Source organism: Mercenaria mercenaria, chromosome 17 (assembly GCF_021730395.1).
Source record: "Mercenaria mercenaria strain notata chromosome 17, MADL_Memer_1, whole genome shotgun sequence".
Lineage (NCBI taxonomy): Eukaryota > Metazoa > Mollusca > Bivalvia > Venerida > Veneridae > Mercenaria > Mercenaria mercenaria.
In genome coordinates this window covers 49,632,747-49,655,543 of record NC_069377.1, presented here as the reverse complement: position 1 = coordinate 49,655,543, position 22,797 = coordinate 49,632,747, and the positions used below count along the sequence as shown (strand labels likewise).

Genomic DNA, 22,797 nt, shown 5'->3' with positions numbered 1-22,797 from the left:
AACCCTTTTCCCCTTTTATTTTCCTGAGACCTATTTTTGATCCCAGTAACCCAATATCGAATCGAAAAATTTTTCTGAGGGAACATTTGACCAAGTTTCATTAAAATTGGGCCAAAAATGGACCTCTTGAGTGTTAACAACTTTTCCTTTTATTTGACCTGAGACCTATTTTTGATCCCAAACCCAATATCGAAAGTCCAAGATTTTATTTAGGGTAACACTACCCAATTTTATTAAAAATTGGGGGAAAAATGTGACCTCGAGTGTTAACAGTCAAATTGTTGACGCACGGCCCGGCGGCGCGGACACAGGCACCTAAAGCTCACCTTTGAGCACATCGGCTCAGGTGGCTAAAAACAAGAAAGAAAGGGGCAGAGGGCAAAGGTTTTCAGCAAGTGACCCCAAATAGGCATCAGGAATTTTAAAAAAAACAGCTAGGAAAAAGACAGAAAAATTTTTTTTTATTTTTTTCCTATAAACTCTTTTTTCCATGAAAAAATTGAACCCCCAGGGAGGGCCCCTTTTTATCCCGGGCAAATTTGAACAAACTTTTGGAAAGGACCACTAGGCAATGAACATACCAAATTTTAAAAGCCTAAACCTACAGTTTTTAACAAGAAGATTTTTTAAATTATTTCCTTTTAAGTTATGAAACGGAACCCCCGGGGGGGGGCTTTTTTTCACCCCAGGGGCTAATTTTAAAAAATCTTGGTAGGAACCAAAGGCAATCCAATACCAAAAATCAAGGCCTGGTTTTTGGTTTCAGCAAGAAGATTTAAAAAAAAATTCCTATTAAGCTAGTTAAACTTGAAACACCCGGGGGGAGGCCCTTTTCACCCCAAGGGGGAAATTTGAATAATTTTGTAGGGAACCCAAAAAGGCAATGCTACATACCAACTAAAAAAGGCCTAGGCTTGTGGTTTTAGACAAAAGATTTTTTAAGTTTTTTCCTTAAAGTCTATTTAAAACTTGGACCCCCGGGATGGGGCCCTTTTCACCCCCGGGATAATTTAAAAACTTTTTGAGGACCTTAATGAGTCAATCCAAAAATTTGGGGTGTATGCCTTTTGGTTTCGCAAGAAGATTTTTCAAAGTTTTCCTTATATAAAGTTAGTAAACCTGTACCCCCAGGGCGGGCCAATTTGACCCTAGGGGGATAAATTTGAACAACCTTGGTAAGGACCACAGATGATCACGACCCCAAAAATAAAAACCCTATGACCTGTGGTTTTGGGCAAAAAGATTTTTAAAAATTTTTTCCCTTTTTTTTTCCATGAACCCAAGTTCTGAAAATTCAAACTTTGACAATTTTAAAGAAGACCATTCAAAAACACCCCCAGTGTTTCACAAAATTGGTCCCCTGGTTTAGGAAGAGATTTTCTAAGAAGGTGGGGCGGACGGGCGACGGAGGGCTACCTGGACGGTAGCGTCAAATAGTACCCCCAGCCTTGGCTCAGGTACAAAAAAAAGAAAAAGACATATCCCAAATGGTTATTTAATTGAAACACAAATGTTTTTGAATCGGTAAAATGAAATTTTGGGTACACATAATTTAAAAAAAATCACAAAAGTGAAAACGATAAAAAAAATCCCCACATTTTAAACTATATTGGAATCCTTTAAATTACACCAAACAAAACCAAGTGTTTTAAAAGGAAAAATAAAATTTGGAACTACAAAAAAAACAATTTTTAACAGCACAAAAAAGGGAAAAACCCAAGAGCAGCAAGAAAACCCTCCCTCCCACCCCTAAGAAAAAACCCAAAGTGGAAGCTGGAAAAAAATTTTAGGGCCCCAAAGCCACAATCACAATTTTTTAAATAAAATTTTGTTTTGTCAAGATTCTTTAACAGTTTTTTTGAAAAAAGGGCAACTGGGAAAATGAGTCCAGAACCTGTTTGGCCCTTTTTGTTTTTGAGTCACGCTATGAATTTCAAGTTTATTTTCGGGGCTTTCCAGGCAAAGAAGACTCAATTAATGCCCCCGGATCGGAAAATAACCATAAAAAAAGAAAAAAATGTATTTCCCAAGATAGAAACCCCATAGCTTTCAACATACAAGTAAATTTGTGGCATAAAGGGAAATTAAAAAAAAATTTTTTTATATTTTTTAAAAAAAAGTTTTTAGGTTTTACTTTTTTCTTGAAAAAAAAAAACAAAAAAAACTCCTGGCCAGTAAAACTTCAGTCAAAAACATGTGACCGATTTTGCGTTTAGAACATTAAAAAAGGTGTCCTGTCGTTTTAGAAGGTAAGAATTTTATAAATGTTTATTTACAATAAAACATCTTATAAAATTTCATTGAAAGTAACTTTTTGCTTAAATTTGTGAATTTCAGGCAGAAAAAAACAGGGACATAACAACTGGAAAATCATTTAAGTTTGTTGACATGAAATTTCATGAGAATATGACTTAAGTTAATCTTAATTTTGAAGATTAAATGACTGGGAATACTAATAATTTTACAATAAGTGGATCTCAAATTTTAAAATTAATAGGCACTTAATCTGTTTGTTGAGATCAAATTTTGTTGATTGGCAAGAAATAAAAAAAAAAGTTTCCAATGAGTATTAACGAATTTACAGAGTTTAACTATTTAGGATTTTACAGTGTGTAACTAATCACACCTACCCATATCACTAAATGCAACACCATTAGCTAATTTTTCATCCACTTCTATGCCACCAGAAAAATTCAACATTTCTCCATCTCTATATTGCACCCTGTGGATATAAACAGAACATTAGATTTGAATACTGATTTGACTATGGTAGTTTTCTTAATTATAATTTCATAAATTGAGATTCTCTTTGAGAGTACATATATATGAAATGGCTAAAAAGCTACTGGCAGCAGGACTTGACTTCCAGTAGGAATAAGGTTCTGAGAAGATATCAAACAAGAGGACCATGATGGCCATAGACCATTCACCAGAGCTTCACAGCTCAGACAGGTCTCAATTGTGGTTTGTTTGAATTGGGTTTAGCACCATCAGTAGTATTTCAGTTATGTAATGCAGTTAGGCTAACCAGTGTTACTGGAAACTGTACCAGTACACATCTGTTCCCAGCAAGTAAATGCAAATTTTACCACATCGATCAGAGGTGAAGATTAAATGATTTCAGAAACAAAGTCTTAATCAAAATGTCCAGCAGAACACATGGCTGGCTTGGTGGTCAAACTCACAACCCAATATTATTAAATCGATAGATCTGCACTCTTCCAACTGAGCTATTATAGGCTAGTGATTTGAAGTCATACATCTTAACCTACAATAATTCACAGCAGTATGAGGCTAGTGATTTGAAGTCAAACATCTTAATAAAATTCACAGCAGTGTCAGGCTAGTGATTTGAAGTCACCCATCTTAACAAAATTCACAGCAGTGTGAGGCTAGTGATTTGAAGTCACACATCTTAATAAAATTCACAGCAGTATGAGGCTAGTGATTTGAAGTCACACATCTTAATAAAATTCACAGCAGTGTGAGGCTAGTGATTTGAAGTCATACATCTTAACCAAATTCACAGCAGTGTGAGGCTAGTGATTTGAAGTCACACATCTTAACAAAATTCACAGCAGTGTGAGGCTAGTGATTTGATGTCGAACATCTTAACCAAATTCACAGCAGTGTGAGGCTAGTGATTTGAAGTCACACATCTCATCCCAGTTCACAGCAGTGTGAGGCAAGTAATTTGAAGTCACATATCTCATCCAAATTCACAGCTGTGTGAGGCAAGTGGTTTGAAGTCACACATCTTAACCAAATTCACAGCAGTGTGAGGCAAGTGATTTGAAGTCACACATCTCATCCCAATTCACAGCAGTGTGAGGCTAGTGATTTGAAGTCACACATCTTACCAAATTCACAGCAGTGTGAGGCTAGTGATTTGAAGTAACACATTTTAACCAAATTCACAGCAGTGTGAGGCAAGTGATTTGAAGTCACACATCTCATCCAAATTCACAGCAGTGTGAGGCTAGTGATTTGAAGTCACACATCTCATCCAAATTCACAGCAGTGTGAGGCTAGTGATGTGATGTCAAACATCTTTACCAAATTCACAGCAGTGTGAGGCTGGTGATTTGAAGTCACACATCTCATCCAAATTCACAGCAGTGTGAGGCAAGTAATTTGAAGTCACACATCTCATCCAAATTCACAGCTGTGTGAGGCAAGTGATTTGAAGTCACACATCTCATCCCAATTCACAGCAGTGTGAGGCAAGTGATTTGAAGTCACAGATCTTACTAAATTCACAGCAGGGTGAGGCTAGTGATTTGAAGTCACACATCTCATCCAAATTCACAGCAGTGTGAGGCAAGTGATTTGAAGTCACACATCTCATCCAAATTCACAGCAGTGTGAGGCAAGTGATTTGAAGTCACAGATCTTACTAAATTCACAGCAGGGTGAGGCTAGTGATTTGAAATCACACATCTCATCCAAATTCACAGCAGTGTGAGGCTAGTGATTTGAAGTCACACATCTCATCCCAGTTCACAGCAGTGTGAGGCAAGTAATTTGAAGTAACACATCTCATCCAAATTCACAGCAGTGTGAGGCAAGTTGTTTGAAATCACACATCTCATCCAAATTCACAGCAGTGTGAGGCAAGTGATTTGAAATCACACATCTCATCCCAATTCACAGCAGTGTGAGGCAAGTGATTTGAAGTCACACATCTTACTAAATTCACAGCAGTGTGAGGCAAGTAATTTGAAGTCACACATCTCATCCAAATTCACAGCTGTGTGAGGCTAGTGATTTGAAGTCACACATCTCATCCCAATTCACAGCAGTGTGAGGCAAGTGATTTGAAGTCACACATCTCATCCAAATTCACAGCAGTGTGAGGCTAGTGATTTGAAGTCACACATCTCATCCAAATTCACAGCTGTGTGAGGCTAGTGATTTGAAGTCACACATCTCATCCAAATTCACAGCAGTGTGAGGCTAGTGATTTGAAGTCACACATCTCATCCAAATTCACAGCAGTGTGAGGCTAGTGATTTGAAGTCACACATCTCATCCCAATTCACAACAGTGTGAGGCAAGTGATTTGAAGTCACACATCTCATCCAAATTCACAGCAGTGTGAAGCAAGTGATTTGAAGTCACACATCTCATCCAAATTCACAGCAGTGTGAAGCAAGTGATTTGAAGTCACACATCTCATCCCAATTCACAGCAGTGTGAAGCAAGTAATTTGAAGTCACACATCTCATCCCAATTCACAGCAGTGTGAGGCTAGTGATTTGAAGTCACACATCTCATCCAAATTCACAGCAGTGTGAAGCAAGTAATTTGAAGTCACACATCTCATCCAAATTCACAGCAGTGTGAGGCTAGTGATTTGAAGTCACACATCTCATCCAAATTCACAGCAGTGTGAAGCAAGTGATTTGAAGTCACACATCTCATCCCAATTCACAGCAGTGTGAAGCAAGTGATTTGAAGTCACACATCTCATCCCAATTCACAGCAGTGTGAAGCAAGTGATTTGAAGTCACACATCTCATCCCAATTCACAGCAGTGTGAGGCAAGTGATTTGAAGTCACACATCTTACTAAATTCACAGCAGGGTGAGGCTAGTGATTTGAAGTAACACATCTTAACCAAATTCACAGCTCTGTGAAGCTAGTGATTTGAAGTCACACATCTTAACCAAATTCACAGCAGTGTTAGGCTAGTGATTTGAAGTAACACATCTCATCCCAGTTCACAACAGTGTCAGGCAAGTGATTTGAAGTCACACATCTCATCCAAATTCACAGCAGTGTGAGGCAAGTGGTTTGAAGTCACACATCTCACCCCAATTCACAGCAGTGTGAGGCAAGTGGTTTGAAGTCACACATCTCACCCCAATTCACAGCAGTGTGAGGCAAGTGATTTGAAGTCATACATCTTAACCAAATTCACAGCAGTGTGAGGCTAGTGATTTGAAGTCACACCTATCATCCAAATTTACAGCAGTGTGAGGCAAGTGATTTGAAGTCACACATCTTAACCAAATTCACAGCAGTGTGAAGCAAGTGATTTTAAGTCACAGATCTCATCCAAATTCACAGCAGTGTGAGGCAAGTGATTTGAAGTCATACATCTTAACCAAATTCACAGCAGTGTGAGGCAAGTGATTTTAAGTCACACATCTCACCCCATTTCACAGCAGTGTGAGGCTAGTGATTTGCAGTCACACATATCACCCCAATTCACAGCAGTGTGAGGCAAGTGGTTTGAAGTCATACATCTTAACCAAATTCACAGCAGTGTGAGGCAAGTGATTTTAAGTCACAGATCTCATCCAAATTCACAGCAGTGTGAGGCAAGTGATTTGAAGTCATACATCTTAACCAAATTCACAGCAGTGTGAGGCAAGTGATTTTAAGTCAACATCTCACCCCATTTCACAGCAGTGTGAGGCTAGTGATTTGCAGTCACACATATCACCCCAATTCACAGCAGTGTGAGGCAAGTGGTTTGAAGTCATACATCTTAACCAAATTCACAGCAGTGTGAGGCAAGTGATTTTAAGTCACAGATCTCATCCAAATTCACAGCAGTGTGAGGCAAGTGATTTGAAGTCAAACATCTTAACCAAATTCACAGCAGTGTGAGGCAAGTGATTTTAAGTCACACATCTCACCCCATTTCACAGCAGTGTGAGGCTAGTGATTTGCAGTCACACATATCACCCCAATTCACAGCAGTGTGAGGCAAGTGGTTTGAAGTCATACATCTTAACCAAATTCACAGCAGTGTGAGGCAAGTGGTTTTAAGTCACAGATCTCATCCAAATTCACAGCTGTGTGAGGCAAGTGATTTGAAGTCACACATCTCACCCCAATTCACAACAGTGTGAGGCAAGTGATTTGAAGTCACACATCTCATCCCAATTCACAGCAGTGTGAGGCAAGTGATTTGAAGTCACACATCTCACCCCAATTCACAACAGTGTGAGGCAAGTGATTTGAAGTCACACATCTCATCCAAATTCACAGCAGTGTGAGGCAAGTGATTTGAAGTCACACATCTCACCCCAATTCACAACAGTGTGAGGCAAGTGATTTGAAGTCACACATCTCATCCCAATTCACAGCAGTGTGAGGCAAGTGATTTGAAGTCACACATCTCATCCCAATTCACAGCAGTGTGAGGCAAGTGATTTGAAGTCACACATCTCATCCCAATTCACAGCAGTGTGAGGCAAGTGATTTGAAGTCACAAATCTCATCCAAATTCACAGCAGGGTGAGGCTAGTGATTAGAAGTCACAAATCTAAACCAAATTCACAGCAGTCTGAGGCTAGTGATTTGAAGTCACACATCTTAACCAAATTCACAACAGTGTGTGAGGCTAGTGATTTGAAGTAACACATCTTAACCAAATTCACAGCAGTGTGAGGCAAGTGATTTGAAGTCACACATCTTAACCAAATTCACAGCAGTGTGAGGCTAGTGATTTGAAGTCACACATCTCACCCCATTTCACAGCAGTGTGAGGCTAGTGATTTGCAGTCACACATATCACCCCAATTCACAGCAGTGTGAGGCAAGTGGTTTGAAGTCGTACATCTTAACCAAATTCACAGCAGTGTGAGGCTAGTGATTTGAAGTCCCACATCTCATCCAAATTCACAGCAGTGTGAGGCAAGTGATTTGAAATCCCACATCTTATCCAAATTCACAGCAGTGTGAGGCAAGTGGTTTGAAGTCGTACATCTTAACCACATTCACAGCAGTGTGAGGCAAGTGATTTGAAGTCCCACATCTCATCCAAATTCACAGCAGTGTGAGGCTAGTGATTTGAAGTCATACATATCCAAATTCACAGCAGTGTGAGGCAAGTTGTTTGAAATCACACATCTCATCCCAATTTATGTTTATGTATAGGGCGGCTTGACACATAAAGTATGTGCTCTTCACCACTGTACCTATGAGTCGTGCAACATCAAGCTGTAAAAATGAAATGAATGAACTGGCACGCAGAAAAGTGCCATTCAAATATTCCACATGACATTGCAAACACAACCAGCCGTGTCCAACTGTATAAAAACAGTTTGGTTAATTCCGAAAGATATGTATCAACACATCCCGACATGCACCAACAGTAGCCCGATGAACTCCCCGGAAACAATACCAGATAAATTCCCTTGCGAAGAATTAATGGCAAGTTAAGGCCTTTACGCGCGCGCAACGCTCCTTGCCTATCCGGCCCGAATCCGAAGAAAATCCCAAGCAAAACTGTTCACATGTCTTCTTCAAAGTTAATATCTTCCATGAAAAAGTGATTATGGAGATTTTTGTAAACCATTTGTCTTAAATCATTATTCATTTTGTGTAAGAACCTAGCTAGATCCTTATTGAAGGTGGCTGTCAGTCTAACCGTGCAATCACTTTGAATATCGTAGATGATAAGACAAAAGTATTTGTAGTAATTGTGATGTTCGTCAAATCTGCCTTCTGTTCCCAAAAATATTTTATATGTGTTATTTGTTACTTGCATTTGTTTCAGATCAAAACGGCTGATGTTTGCCATCCAAAAAACATCTTCTGAGTCTACAAGCAATCTATCCATCCTTATATCCATGTGATTATAAGAATGGTGCACCCTACTACTAAGAAGCATTCTTGTTATGTCCTTGACCCAATCCATGCTTAATGACAAATTTGATTAAAATTTGAATAGGTATTATTAGTCTGTGTAATCAACTAAGATTGATTCACGTTCCGCGTATGACGTATTATCTTTGAAAGTCGCTATATATAGTTGAGGAAAATTACTCGCAATTCTGCTCAAAACTTCACCAATCAACCGTCCGTCCACCGGATCCACAAAACAACTCAGGCGGTGGCACCACACCCGAAATCTGAAGCCACAACAAGCCACATTCCAACCCCCAGATAACAACAATAACCCTCACCAAACTGTGACAATGCGAGAATACTTACCTTAACACACAGAGTGAAACCTCCAGGGCACCGCCATAGAACCATATAAATTAAATTTCGAATTTTGAGCTCGTATCAAATTTTCGACCGAATCCCGAACAGAATCTCTAATATTAAAACAATCTCACCGACCAACCCTCTAGATCATTCATAAGCCCAGACCCCGGCCTAAAATCCATCCAATCAAAAATGCTATGCCACCACCCGTAACAACTACACATAAAACATAGCAGGCCCCCAAAAATTCAGACAAACGTCAAAAGTCAATAACTAATCAAAAATTTTTTGTTAATATATTAAGAACTAAAGCATACATGTACATCTAATCAGAATCCAACAGTGAACAGCTACCGGAAATAACCGTACGTTGCAATAAACTTCCATATACCTAAAATTATAAACAAGCCCGCATGCTCCCATTCTACAGCCACACAGAGTGTGCGCCATCACCGGATGCAAGCATCCATGACCCTGTCTTCAAATGAATGAAACCAAGCAGAGAGGAATCGAAACGCACCAAAACCACACATAGACACCCCGTGGACATAAAGACATAACCTACAAACACCTGATTAACTCCGGAACCCCAGAAAAAAACCGTCAATTAGAAAACCAGAAAAAAAAAAACCGTCGATTACCAAGTCACTGCAATCAGACAAGCATTCGAAGCCAGTATCTAATCAAAATTTTTAGTTAATGTATTTAGAGTGAAAATACATGGTATTATCAAACACGGGAGTGTAAACAACCAATCCATGAAGCCAGTCAAGTGATAACTGATAACTGCATTGAAAAACAGTTGGGCACCGTCTTAGAACTACATGCCTCCCAGACACTACCGTAAGACAGTGTGCGTGCAAGTCATGTAACACCCCTAACTTATTAAAAACAGTTATTTAAATGTCCAAACCAAAATGTTATGTCATCACCTGCCACAACCACATACAACGTGCCACGTCATCACCCGCCATAACCACACACAACGTAGCAGGCTCAAAAAGGTTATGCCATCATCCGCCATAAACACACATAACGGAGTATGTCTACCAAAAAACTCGGACAAGCGCCATATGTTAGTATCTAATCAAAATTTTAGTTAATAAATTAAGAATTAAAACATATAGTACCATCCAATCAGAATCCAACAGTGAACAGCTGCCGGAAACAACCGCACGTTGTATTAAACTACCATTTACCCTGAATATGTCAACATGTCCGCAAGCTCTCATTCCCAGTTATACACAGTGTGCGTCACTACCGGATATAAGTGACCATGATTTTGCCTTTAAACGAATGAAACCAAGCAGAGATGTACCGAAACGTACTAAAATCATACAAAGACATCTCGTGGAAATACTGAAGCAGTTTACAAACATCTGAGTAACTCTGGAACGTCAGAAAAAACTCCGCCGATTATCAAGTCACCGCAATCAGACAGGCGTCCGAGGCCAGCCACTAATCAAATAATCACAGTCAACGTATTTAGAGTGAAAATATATGGTATTAACAATTATGGGAGTGTAACTTGCAGTCCATGACGCCGAAATGCTAGCCTAAAGACAAATACCATGAAAAACAGCTGGGCACCGCCTTAGAATTACATGGTATCGTCTGATACAACAGCATTATTAACTGTCACTGTTCCTGTATCCTATCAATTACTATTGATTAAAGAAGTTATTTGCTCTGTCAATATAATTCCTCATTTTCTTGTGGAGTTTCCTATTTGTCAGTAATAAGGTCTTATTTTTCATTTGTACTCTGTAGCATGGTTTCAAAAAATTACCTTTTTTAGCTCTATTTAAAAGCTTTTTCGCAATGAGATGTCTGCCGTCCAGCTTGTTAAAAGTAACTGGACAAAACCTTGTATTATTACCTCTTTTCCTATACTGAGACAACCGTTTCTGGTCCTTATAACACATAGAAACACCGTTAAAATTTAACATATGTTTATGGATAATTTTATTAGGATAACCACATCTGTGCAACCTAATTCTAAACAAACTGATCATGTGCATATATTCTAATTCATTGACTGAGTTTCTAGCATATCTATGGCATTCTGTAACAATAATGCCTTTACGCACACCTGGTGGATGGTTACTCTCAAAATGAGTGTAGGCGTACTTATTGCGTTCTTTCTGGTAGACGTGAAAATAAATTTGTCCATTTAAAATGGTGTTGAAACCGATGCCAAAACTCAAATCTAAAAAATTAGCCACCATTTTGTTGACTGTGAATTCTATTTCTAACTCCGGGGGGTATATTTCAGCAATATACTTAATACATGCGTTTAATTCTTGTAATTCACAGTACAAAATGACACAACCATCGTCAACAAACCGGAAAAATTCTATTATTTTATCTGTTATAGGTGAATTTATCAATTTCAGCTCACACAATAAAAGTGCCAGATTTGCTCCGTCAAATGAGTCATAGCTCCCCATAGTCAGACCAGATTTTTGCAGGAAATACCTGTCCTCCATGGCGTTGAAGATTGCATAACGTTTAATGAATGCATACAGATCGTGCATGAGATACCGAATACTATCGTCTAAATCTAATAGTCGACTTAAATGATCGATAGTATTGAAAATAGTGGTATTACTTATAGATGTATATAAAGAAGCCACATCAAAAGTGACAAAGAAAACTTTATCTAGATGGTCTGTGTCAAGATATATTGACTTTAATCGGTTTACTACTTCCATAGAGCTATGCACAACAGGTGCCTTGTAACCGGATGTAAAGAAGAAATTCAAAATGTCTTTGAAGTAGCCTCTGTACATATGCCCAAGCAATTTGGATGGTTCAGTATTCAAGGTAGCAAAACCATTTATTATCGGTCTGCCTTTCAATAAGTGTTCATTTTCAACACTAGGGTCGTCCTTTACCTTATGTACTTTGGGTAAAATGTTCAAGGTTGGGATTTTTATATTGCCTCTACTACGGTAAATGAGAATTTGAGTATCAAATAATTCATTAGCGACTGTGAATTTATATTTATTGTATATATTATTTAAATCCGTGACTCCTAAATCCAAAAGAGAACTTATGTTATTTACTTCAATTGGTTGGTACACGTTACTGTCACTTAACTGTCTATTGTATTCATTGATGTACCATGATGTGTTGTTTATGCTAATGCCAAGATTCTTATCTGCAACATTAGCAATGATGTCTTCTCTTTTAGCCATAGAAATGAGTGCTTTATATTCAGCATTAGACACATTGCTCTTTCTAGGGTAATTATAATCAACCTCTGTACTCATGGTATTCATGTGATCTAAAATATCTATACAGTATTCGTATATGTCCCTGGGTATAGAAGGGTTATGCAAACCAAGCTTTAAAATGCTATTATTCGTGAAGTTATCCTGTTTTGTGTGGGTAAACTTTTTGATACCTTGATATATATCAGTTTTTATTTGTTCCTTTATAACTTGGTTAGTGTCTGTTCTGGTAGGTATGAAGTTGGGACCCTTACCAAGTATTTTAGTTAAATTGTTATTAATATACAAATTTGTGAAATTGTGTACTATACCATTATTCGACAGCTTACAAGCCGATAATTCTCTTTCACAATTACCGATACGTCTATCTAGTAACTCAACGGCTAGATTCATCATGTTAACTTTTTCATAGGAGTCTATTTTATCTAAGATGGTTTTTAAACTAAATGCATTGTTAGCCTGTTCGCATACATTCTCCCTTAATATATTTATTTCTGTTTTTTTTGCGTTATATGAATCTAAATACCCAATCATATCGTTAGAGAAAGATTGTTCTTCACTGATAGAACCTCTTTTATAATTGTACACGGCTGAGGACTTACTTGCTTCATAGGAATATAGTGAAAAATATGCTTTTTTGCCAACACTCAAGCTATAAAATTTATTAAGAATATTGCTTTTTTGACCAGCCATCTTTACTACTAGGAGAAAAGAATAACTGTTATATGTGGAGATGAAATAAACCAAACAAGATTCCAGGCGATAATTTTAAGGTACTTTCAATTTTTTACCTGTTTTGGGTTTAACGTCGTTTTCTAACAGTAATTCTGTGATAGAGTTCTCCCACTGCTAGGAGAAATGAAAGCTTTTCTGTGTCAAACTGATACAAACAACAACGATTAAACCTTAAGTCAATAACTGAAGGTTACTAGTCTTTCTAGGGAAAAAAATCAACAATGTTTTGTTTAGGGTTTAACGTCGTTTACCAACTGTATCCCGGCTATGTAACGGTGGGCGTTTTTCGTTACTGGCGCTCTCGTATAATGCACCCGTATTCTGTATTCAAATACCTACCCCTATTATATGCACCAGAGGAAGAGGATTAATGATGTAATTCAGGATAAGCTATTACCAAAAAAAACAAGGAAGAATATCCGACAGGGAAAGCCACGTTTAAACCCGCAGTTTGTAACAACAACAAAACCCAGAATACACTTGAAACAAGAGATTTGTCTTTCAAGAACCTTGTAAACTTAGAACAGGTAAAATAATAATTATTATTTGAGTAATTTTACTTTTAATAATAGAATTAACATAGAACGGAATTGGATTGAAACCCCAGTTGTAAATTAAGAAACAATTTCTTTGAGTATTCAAAGAAAGTAGGATTAGATTTGGGTATTTCTTAAATAAACCCTACCAAAAGAAGGTCTATTAACTCTGTGAAAATATATCTACGTTTAACTTAAATATTTTTACGGCTGATCAGTAACTCTCAACCCTTATAATATGACGTTGAAACATGATGACGTCATGACCTAACTGTTGAAAGATTCGGAAAATAGACTTATTGTCTGTGTTATATATTCTGGGATAAAAACTGCCAGATCGTACGGAACATCATCACCATTGCAACCCCCTCCCCCCTCCGTTCCCAGGCTCGAGTATCCTAACTGCAAAACCTCGGCGCCGCGTATCCCTGCCACCTTATCACCAGATGCACAGTGTAAAAGATCGTGTATACGTTGTGGCACCGCCTTCTGATGGTCTTCAGCATGAAACGGTCAGCGGCACACCTATCATCTGGGAGCTCGACCTCTATTCCCCCCTTGACCCGTGCTATGCAAAGCCCCACCATTATATAGGCACTTATATTGTTGCACATCATAGGCTGATATGATACAGATCAGAATGAATGTAAAAAACAACATACAAGCCTATTTTGCTGTTATCATTCACCTTTTATTTGATAAAAACCAGTCAGTCACTGTGATTGTATCCGCATTATAGCCACTATAAACTATATAGTTGCAGAATCATGACTACCATATGATACATTCTACTAGGTAAGAAAACAAAACTGTCTAGGAGCACAATACATTTATAATTTATATTGTTCAAAGGTAGAACGTATTATACATATGTTAGTACCCGGTACAGGCCCGCTCCCTTAGTAGAAAAACTTTGCTATAGCCTTCACCAAGAGATTACGCGGGACTTTTTCAACATTTTATGTTTATGTATAGGGCGGCTTGACACATAAAGTATGTGCTCTTCACCACTGTACCTATGAGTCGTGCAACATCAAGCTGTAAAAATGAAATGAATGAACTGGCACGCAGAAAAGTGCCATTCAAATATTCCACATGACATTGCAAACACAACCAGCCGTGTCCAACTGTATAAAAACAGTTTGGTTAATTCCGAAAGATATGTATCAACACATCCCGACATGCACCAACAATAGCCCGATGAGCTCCCCGGAAACAATACCAGATAAATTCCCTTGCGAAGAATTAATGGCAAGTTAAGGCCTTTACGCGCGCGCAACGCTCCTTGCCTATCCGGCCTGAATCCGAAGCAAACCCCAAGCAAAACTGTTCACATGTCTTCTTCAAAGTTAATATCTTCCATGAAAAAGTGATTATGGAGATTTTTGTAAACCATTTGTCTTAAATCATTATTCATTTTGTGTAAGAACCTAGCTAGATCCTTATTGAAGGTGGCTGTCAGTCTAACCGTGCAATCACTTTGAATATCGTAGATGATAAGACAAAAGTATTTGTAGTAATTGTGATGTTCGTCAAATCTGCCTTCTGTTCCCAAAAATATTTTATATGTGTTATTTGTTACTTGCATTTGTTTCAGATCAAAACGGCTGATGTTTGCCATCCAAAAAACATCTTCTGAGTCTACAAGCAATCTATCCATCCTTATATCCATGTGATTATAAGAATGGTGCACCCTACTACTAAGAAGCATTCTTGTTATGTCCTTGACCCAATCCATGCTTAATGACAAATTTGATTAAAATTTGAATAGGTATTATTAGTCTGTGTAATCAACTAAGATTGATTCACGTTCCGCGTATGACGTATTATCTTTGAAAGTCGCTATATATAGTTGAGGAAAATTACCTCGCAATTCTGCTCAAAACTTCACCAATCAACCGTCCGTCCCACCGGATCCACAAAACAACTCAGGCGGTGGCACCACACCCGAAATCTGAAGCCACAACAAGCCACATTCCAACCCCCAGATAACAACAATAACCCTCACCAAACTGTGACAATGCGAGAATACTTACCTTAACACACAGAGTGAAACCTCCAGGGCACCGCCATAGAACCATATAAATTAAATTTCGAATTTTGAGCTCGTATCAAATTTTCGACCGAATCCCGAACAGAATCTCTAATATTAAAACAATCTCACCGACCAACCCTCTAGATCATTCATAAGCCCAGACCCCGGCCTAAAATCCATCCAATCAAAAATGCTATGCCACCACCCGTAACAACTACACATAAAACATAGCAGGCCCCCAAAAATTCAGACAAACGTCAAAAGTCAATAACTAATCAAAAATTTTTTGTTAATATATTAAGAACTAAAGCATACATGTACATCTAATCAGAATCCAACAGTGAACAGCTACCGGAAATAACCGTACGTTGCAAAAAACTTCCATATACCTAAAATTATAAACAAGCCCGCATGCTCCCATTCTACAGCCACACACAGTGTGCGCCATCACCGGATGCAAGCATCCATGACCCTGTCTTCAAATGAATGAAACCAAGCAGAGAGGAATCGAAACGCACCAAAACCACACATAGACACCCCGTGGACATAAAGACATAACCTACAAACACCTGATTAACTCCGGAACCCCAGAAAAAAACCGTCAATTAGAAAACCAGAAAAAAAACCGTCGATTACCAAGTCACTGCAATCAGACAAGCATTCGAAGCCAGTATCTAATCAAAATTTTTAGTTAATGTATTTAGAGTGAAAATACATGGTATTATCAAACACGGGAGTGTAAACAACCAATCCATGAAGCCAGTCAAGTGATAACTGATAACTGCATTGAAAAACAGTTGGGCACCGTCTTAGAACTACATGCCTCCCAGACACTACCGTAAGACAAAAGTATTTGTAGTAATTGTGATGTTCGTCAAATCTGCCTTCTGTTCCCAAAAACCAAATTCACAGCAGTGTGAGGCAAGTGATTTTAAGTCACAGATCTCATCCAAATTCACAGCAGTGTGAGGCAAGTGATTTGAAGTCATACATCTTAACCAAATTCACAGCAGTGTGAGGCAAGTGATTTTAAGTCACACATCTCACCCCATTTCACAGCAGTGTGAGGCTAGTGATTTGCAGTCACACATATCACCCCAATTCACAGCAGTGTGAGGCAAGTGGTTTGAAGTCATACATCTTACCAAATTCAAGGTAGTGTGAGGCTAGTGATTTGAAGTCACACATCTTAACCAAATTCACAGCTGTGTGAAGCTAGTGATTTGAAGTCACACATCTTAACCAAATTCACAGCAGTGTTAGGCTAGTGATTTGAAGTAACACATCTCATCCCAGTTCACAACAGTGTCAGGCAAGTGATTTGAAGTCACACATCTCATCCAAATTCACAGCAGTGTGAGGCTAGTGATTTGAAGTCCCACATCTTATCCCAATTCACAGCTGTGTGAGGCTAGTGATTTGAAGTAACACATCTTAACCAAATTCACAGCAGTGTGAGGCAAGTGATTTGAAGTCACACATCTTACCAAATTCAAGATAGTGTGAGGCTAGTGATTTGAAGTCACACATCTTAACCAAATTCACAGCTGTGTGAAGCTAGTGATTTGAAGTCACACATCTTAACCAAATTCACAGCAGTGTGAGGCTAGTGATTTGAAGTCACACATCTCATCCAAATTCACAGCAGTGTGAGGCAAGTGGTTTAAAGTCACACATCTCACCCCATTTCACAACAGTGTGAGGCTAGTGATTTGAAGTCACACATCTCATCCAAATTCACAGCAGTGTGAGGCAAGTGGTTTGAAGTCACACATCTCACCCCAATTCACAGCAGTGTGAGGCAAGTGGTTTGAAGTCACACATCTTAACAAAATTCACAGCAGTGTGAGGCTAGTGATTTGAAGTCACACATATCTAAATTCACAGCAGTGTGAGGCTAGTGATTTGAAGTCACACATCTCATCCAAATTCACAGCAGTGTGAGGCTAGTGATTTGAAGTCACAGATCTTACTAAATTCACAGCAGGGTGAGGCTAGTGATTTGAAGTCACACATCTCATCCCAATTCACAGCAGTGTGAGGCTAGTGATTTGCAGTCACACATCTTAACCAAATTCACAGCAGTGTGAGGCAAGTGATTTGAAGTCACACATATCCAAATTCACAGCAGTGTGAGGCTAGTGATTTGAAGTCACACATCTTAACCAAATTCTCAGCAGTGTGAGGCTAGTGATTTGAAGTCACACATCTTAACCAAATTCACAGCAGTGTGAGGCTAGTGATTTGAAGTCACACATCTTAACCAAATTCACAGCAGTGTGAGGCTAGTGATTTGCAGTCACACATCTTAACCAAATTCACAGCAGTGTGAGGCAAGTGATTTGAAGTCACACATCTCATCCAAATTCACAGCAGTGTGAGGCTAGTGATTTGAAGTCACACATCTTAACCAAATTCACAGCAGTGTGAGGCAAGTGATTTGAAGTCACACATCTTACCAAATTCAAGGTAGTGTGAGGCTAGTGATTTGAAGTCACACAACTTAACAAAATTCACAGCAGTGTGAGGCAAGTGATTTGAAGTCACACATCTTACAAAACTGAAGGTAGTGTGAGGCAAGTGATTTGAAGTCACACAACTTAACAAAATTCACAGCAGTGTGAGGCAAGTGATTTGAAGTTATAGACATTAACCACCATGTCATTTCAAAATGAAGCATGCTATTGACTGGACTTAAAGAATCATAACATACCTGTTGCTCTTTGAAGCCGACAATAACTTTGTTTTAACTTCTTCACTCTCTGACAATGCTTCCACTGTAACAGTACATGAAGAAATATGAAAAGACTAGAAATATGTCCATAGAAAACGAATTTTTCTTGAATATCATTCTATGTATTTAAAGGTGGTCAATCATATTTTGATCATGTAATGGATTCGTTCGAGACTTTTATTCTCTAATTATTTTTTCTTATTTATACTAAATGGGCGCTTAATGGACATTAGACATTCACAGTCAGGAGTTTGTTTTTTTTTTTAAATTTGATAGGAATGGTATTAAACAACTGTATTACTTTTGTCAAAAATTAACGTATAAAAAAATGTATTGATGAAATTTATTACAAAGGCAAGTTTGTGGAATTATTGGTTGTGCAACCTAAAGTGACAGAATATTGCAGTGGCAATACAGAAGTCCCCTAGTGGTGAAAAAAACAATTTTACTTGACCTTCAATAGTGACCTTGACCTTTTACCGACAATCATGAGTCATGTGCGAGGCACATAGTCTAATCATGGGGAATTTTTCTGTGTAGTACATAAAAAATCTTTCAATGCAATTAAAAGTAATGGAGCAGAAACAAATGTTCACTTGACCTTTAATAGCAACCTTGACCTTTGACCGACGACCATGGGTCATGTGCATGACAAATAGTCTAATCATGGGGAACATTTCTATGTAGTACTAAAAGAATCCTTCAATGCAATTAAAAGTAATGGAGCAGAAACAAATTTTTATTTGACTTTGAACAGTGACCTTGACCTTTAACCCACAAGCATAGATCATGCGTTGACACATTGCCTCATCATGGGGAACATTTGTGTGTAGCACTAAGATAATCCATTTAAGGTGGTTAATCACCTTTTGGTCAATTTACAGATTTTTTTGAAACTTTACCAACTGGTCATTTACACTTATTTGTGTTCATCAAGTTCTTAAATAAATACACATCAGATTTTCATAGGAAGAATTTTTAAAATTTGATTTTCCTCTCCTGATTGCCCAACCAAGTCAGCGTTATTTTAGCATAAGCAAAAATTTAATAAATAAACTTTGCTTAAGGAATGTTATGAATATAAGCACTACTGTATTAGAGTTGTAAAAGATTTACATTGACAAGAACATATTTTGACAAAATTCATTAGAAATGCAAGTTTATAGAATTATTATTACCTCCCTTTGTCTATCTTGGTTGCGCAACCAAGATATATTTGAAATTAATTAACTCCAAAGCTACACATTGTTTCAAAACTTGCCTTTTGTTTCAGGTAGTTGAAATATTCCAATATATATTAAATGCAAATGTAAAACTAGAAATTATATTCATACTAAAAGAAATAATCCACTTTTTAAACACTTTTGTATTAAAGGGAGATAATTACAAAACTTCTTAAAAAGTAATAAATCATACATTTCCAACAGGGATCTAACTTTATGTAATGGGTCTTTTTGTTCCTTAAATAAAATTAACAGAATATATGAAAACTGAAAAATGTCAGAAAATGTTGCTCAGATGTGATTGACCACCTTTGATGAATATAAAAGTTATGGAGCAGAAACATTTTTACTTAACCTTCAATAATGACCTTGACCTTTGACCTACAAGTGATGTATGTGCATAATCTACATATTGCCTTCTATAAACATACCAAGTTTTATGCACCTAGCTTGAATATTTTTTGAGTTATCGCAGGATCCAGATTTGCAGACGGACAGCGGGCATTCCTTCAATGGCGAGTGCAATAGCTGTATTTTTTTTCAAATGTCGAGCTATTAAATGAATTCCGAGGCCACTTAAGTTTTAAAACTTGAACAAGTCAAGTCATCTTGTTATGGTGAATGTGTCTTCCAAGACATTTGAATATCCGTGCAATCATGAAAAACTAGAGCTGCTTTTGAGAAAATGTCTCCCACCATTATGTATCTGCGTCAACCATGCACCAATACATGTATCACTGGCATCAGTGTACAGAGCCATTTTCGGTAATTCAAGAGCCATAATTCCGAAGTGTCCAGGATGATTTGGCTAGTTATCGAATTTTGCTGAGGACTTGTCAAACACATTTTGTTCAAGTTTGGTGAAGATCGGATGAGAACTGTTCGACTTAAGAGCGTGGACAAGATTTGTGACAGACAGACAGATGGACACACACACAGACAGGAGTAAATCAATATGTCTCCCAAACCACTGCCTGGTGGGAGACATAATTATAGAGCAAACAATTATAGAAAAATGACCATGTTTTGACTCCAAGTGTGACCTTGACCTTTAAGGAAGTGGTATTGGTCTTGAATGCTACAACTAATCTTGTTATGATAAATGCCTGTGCCAAGTTATTTCAATATCCATGCATGTATAAACAACTACTCTGCCTAATGGGGCATAATACTCTTGTTTGAAAGCAGGCTGGGAACTATGAAAACATGGGTTTCAAATAGTTCTCTCATATGGAAGAAAAAATGTACATATATATGTAGCTAACACATGTAACAATTTTAAGATGAATTTTGGTTATCTTGAAGTAAATTGCTTGATCCTTTGGAAATTGAGGTACAAACTGTATTTGCACAAAGTTATTTAAAAATTCTTCAAGGTGGTAAAAAGATACAAAGCAGTGTAACTTTATGACAGACAAATACACTTCTCAGTTACTGCAACAAGATTAGACCAAAGCATTCTCTTCTTATTTGGCAAAAAAAGTTCTACTGTTCTGGATCAATGTGAACTTAACCTTTGGCCTACTGATTCAAATCAATAGGGGTCATTTGCTGGTCATGATCAACCTCCCTATCAAGTTTTGTGATCCTAGGCCCAAGCATTCTCAAGTTATTGTTTGGCAAAGGTTTAACTGTTCTGGGTGACTGTGACCTTGACTTCTGACCTACAGACCCAAAAAGTCAATCTGCTGGTCATGATCAACCTCCTCCCTATCAACTTTCATGATCCTAGGCCCGAACGTTCTCAAGTTATCACATGGAAATGGTTAAACTGTTCTGGGTCACTGTGACCTTGACCTTTGACCTACTGACCTCATAAATCAATAAGGGTCATCTGCTGGTCATGACCAGCCTCCCTATCAACTTTAACGATCCTGTGCCAAAGCGTTCTTGAGTTTTCATCCGGAAACCATTTAAGTGTTCCGGGTCACTGTGACCTTGATCTTTGACCTACTGATCTCAAAATCAATAGGGGTCATCTGCTGGTCATGACCAACCTCCTATCAACTTTCATGATCCTAGGCCTAAGTGTTCTGGAGTTATCATCAGGAAACCATTTAAGTGTTCCAGGTCACTGTGACCTTGACCTTTGACCTGCTAACCTCAAAATTAATAGGGGTCATCTGCTGGTCATGACCAACCTCCCTATCAACTTTCATGATCCTAGGCCCAAGCGTTTTTGAGTTATTATCCGGAAACCAATTGGTTTACAGACCTACTGACCGAGATGCAAAACAATATACCCCTCCTTCTCCGAAGGGGGTCATAAAAATTGGAAATGTAAACCTCTATGTATCTTTAAGTCAGTTTTAACTTCTGACGAGTTTAGACAAAACCCTCTACAAATGTAACTTTCTTCTTTACCAACATTGATATCTTACATATGAAATCTGCAGGGTTGTAGTTCTCTTCAACTGCAATACCAACAGACTGAAAATGTTGTACTACCTGCCTCGTCTCTCCAAAATATGCTACCTGAAAACCAGAAAGTATAAAATTGCTGTCAGTATGTCAGTTATTATGTCATAGTATCATATGTCATAGTGGTGCACTGAAAACGAATATGACAAAAAACTGGCAAATATCTGGTTAGAGATAAAAATGTGTTTATCAAGACAACTACTACTTCAGTGTTTGCAAGAGCTTCTGTTTATACACAATGCAGTTCTTTAGCTGTACCTTACAATGATCATTAAGCTGAAGGTTTCAAGTAAATTTACAATAGGGAGATTAATTTAAAAAGCAACATTTTTGGGTGTTTTTTTTTTTGTTTATTTGGGTTAAGTGTCAAACTGACACAATTTATGTCATATGGTGACTTTTTCCAGAGTTTGATGCTGAAGGAAAACCACTGGCACCCCTCCAGGCATTGTTTCACACATGGGCAGCCACCTGCATACAACCACTTTCCTTACATTAGCCAGCTGGAATGAAGAATTCTACACCAGAAGCAAGGTTTTGAACTTACATTGATGAGGGGTAAATGATTCGTAATCAGACATGTTAACCACTTAGTCCTGGAGGCCCCCAGTAAACAAGGCAGTCTGAAAGACAGCTAAATCCCCCGCCACTGCTATGGATAGTGAAAGGGTAAACCTTTGATTTTAGTTGTGACCTTGACCTTGAACTGACATGGCTGACTCATGAATTCTGCACAACATCTTGATGAGGTGATCATTTGACCCAAGTTTCATGAAAATCCTTCAAGGGGTTTAGGAGATACAGAGCTGAAACCTTTGACCTTCAGTTGTGACCTTGACCTTGAGTTGACATGGCTGACTTATGAGTTCTTGATGAGGTGATCATTTGACCCAAGTTTGATGAAAATCCTTCAAGGGGTTTAGGAGAT

General features: G+C 38.0%; 1 protein-coding gene across 1 annotated transcript in view; it reads right to left on the bottom strand.

Annotated features, from left to right (window-relative positions):
* Positions 1–2,616: 2,616 nt before the first annotated feature.
* The window catches only part of LOC128550005 (uncharacterized), a 37,402-nt gene continuing 17,221 nt past the window's right edge, over positions 2,617–22,797 (bottom strand). The window contains exons 7-9 of the mRNA XM_053527832.1: positions 21,830–21,923; positions 18,205–18,268; positions 2,617–2,722 (exon numbers count right to left, since the gene is read on the bottom strand). Coding sequence (XP_053383807.1) covers positions 2,617–2,722; positions 18,205–18,268; positions 21,830–21,923 — 264 coding nt within the window. The remainder of the gene's footprint in view (positions 2,723–18,204; positions 18,269–21,829; positions 21,924–22,797) is intronic.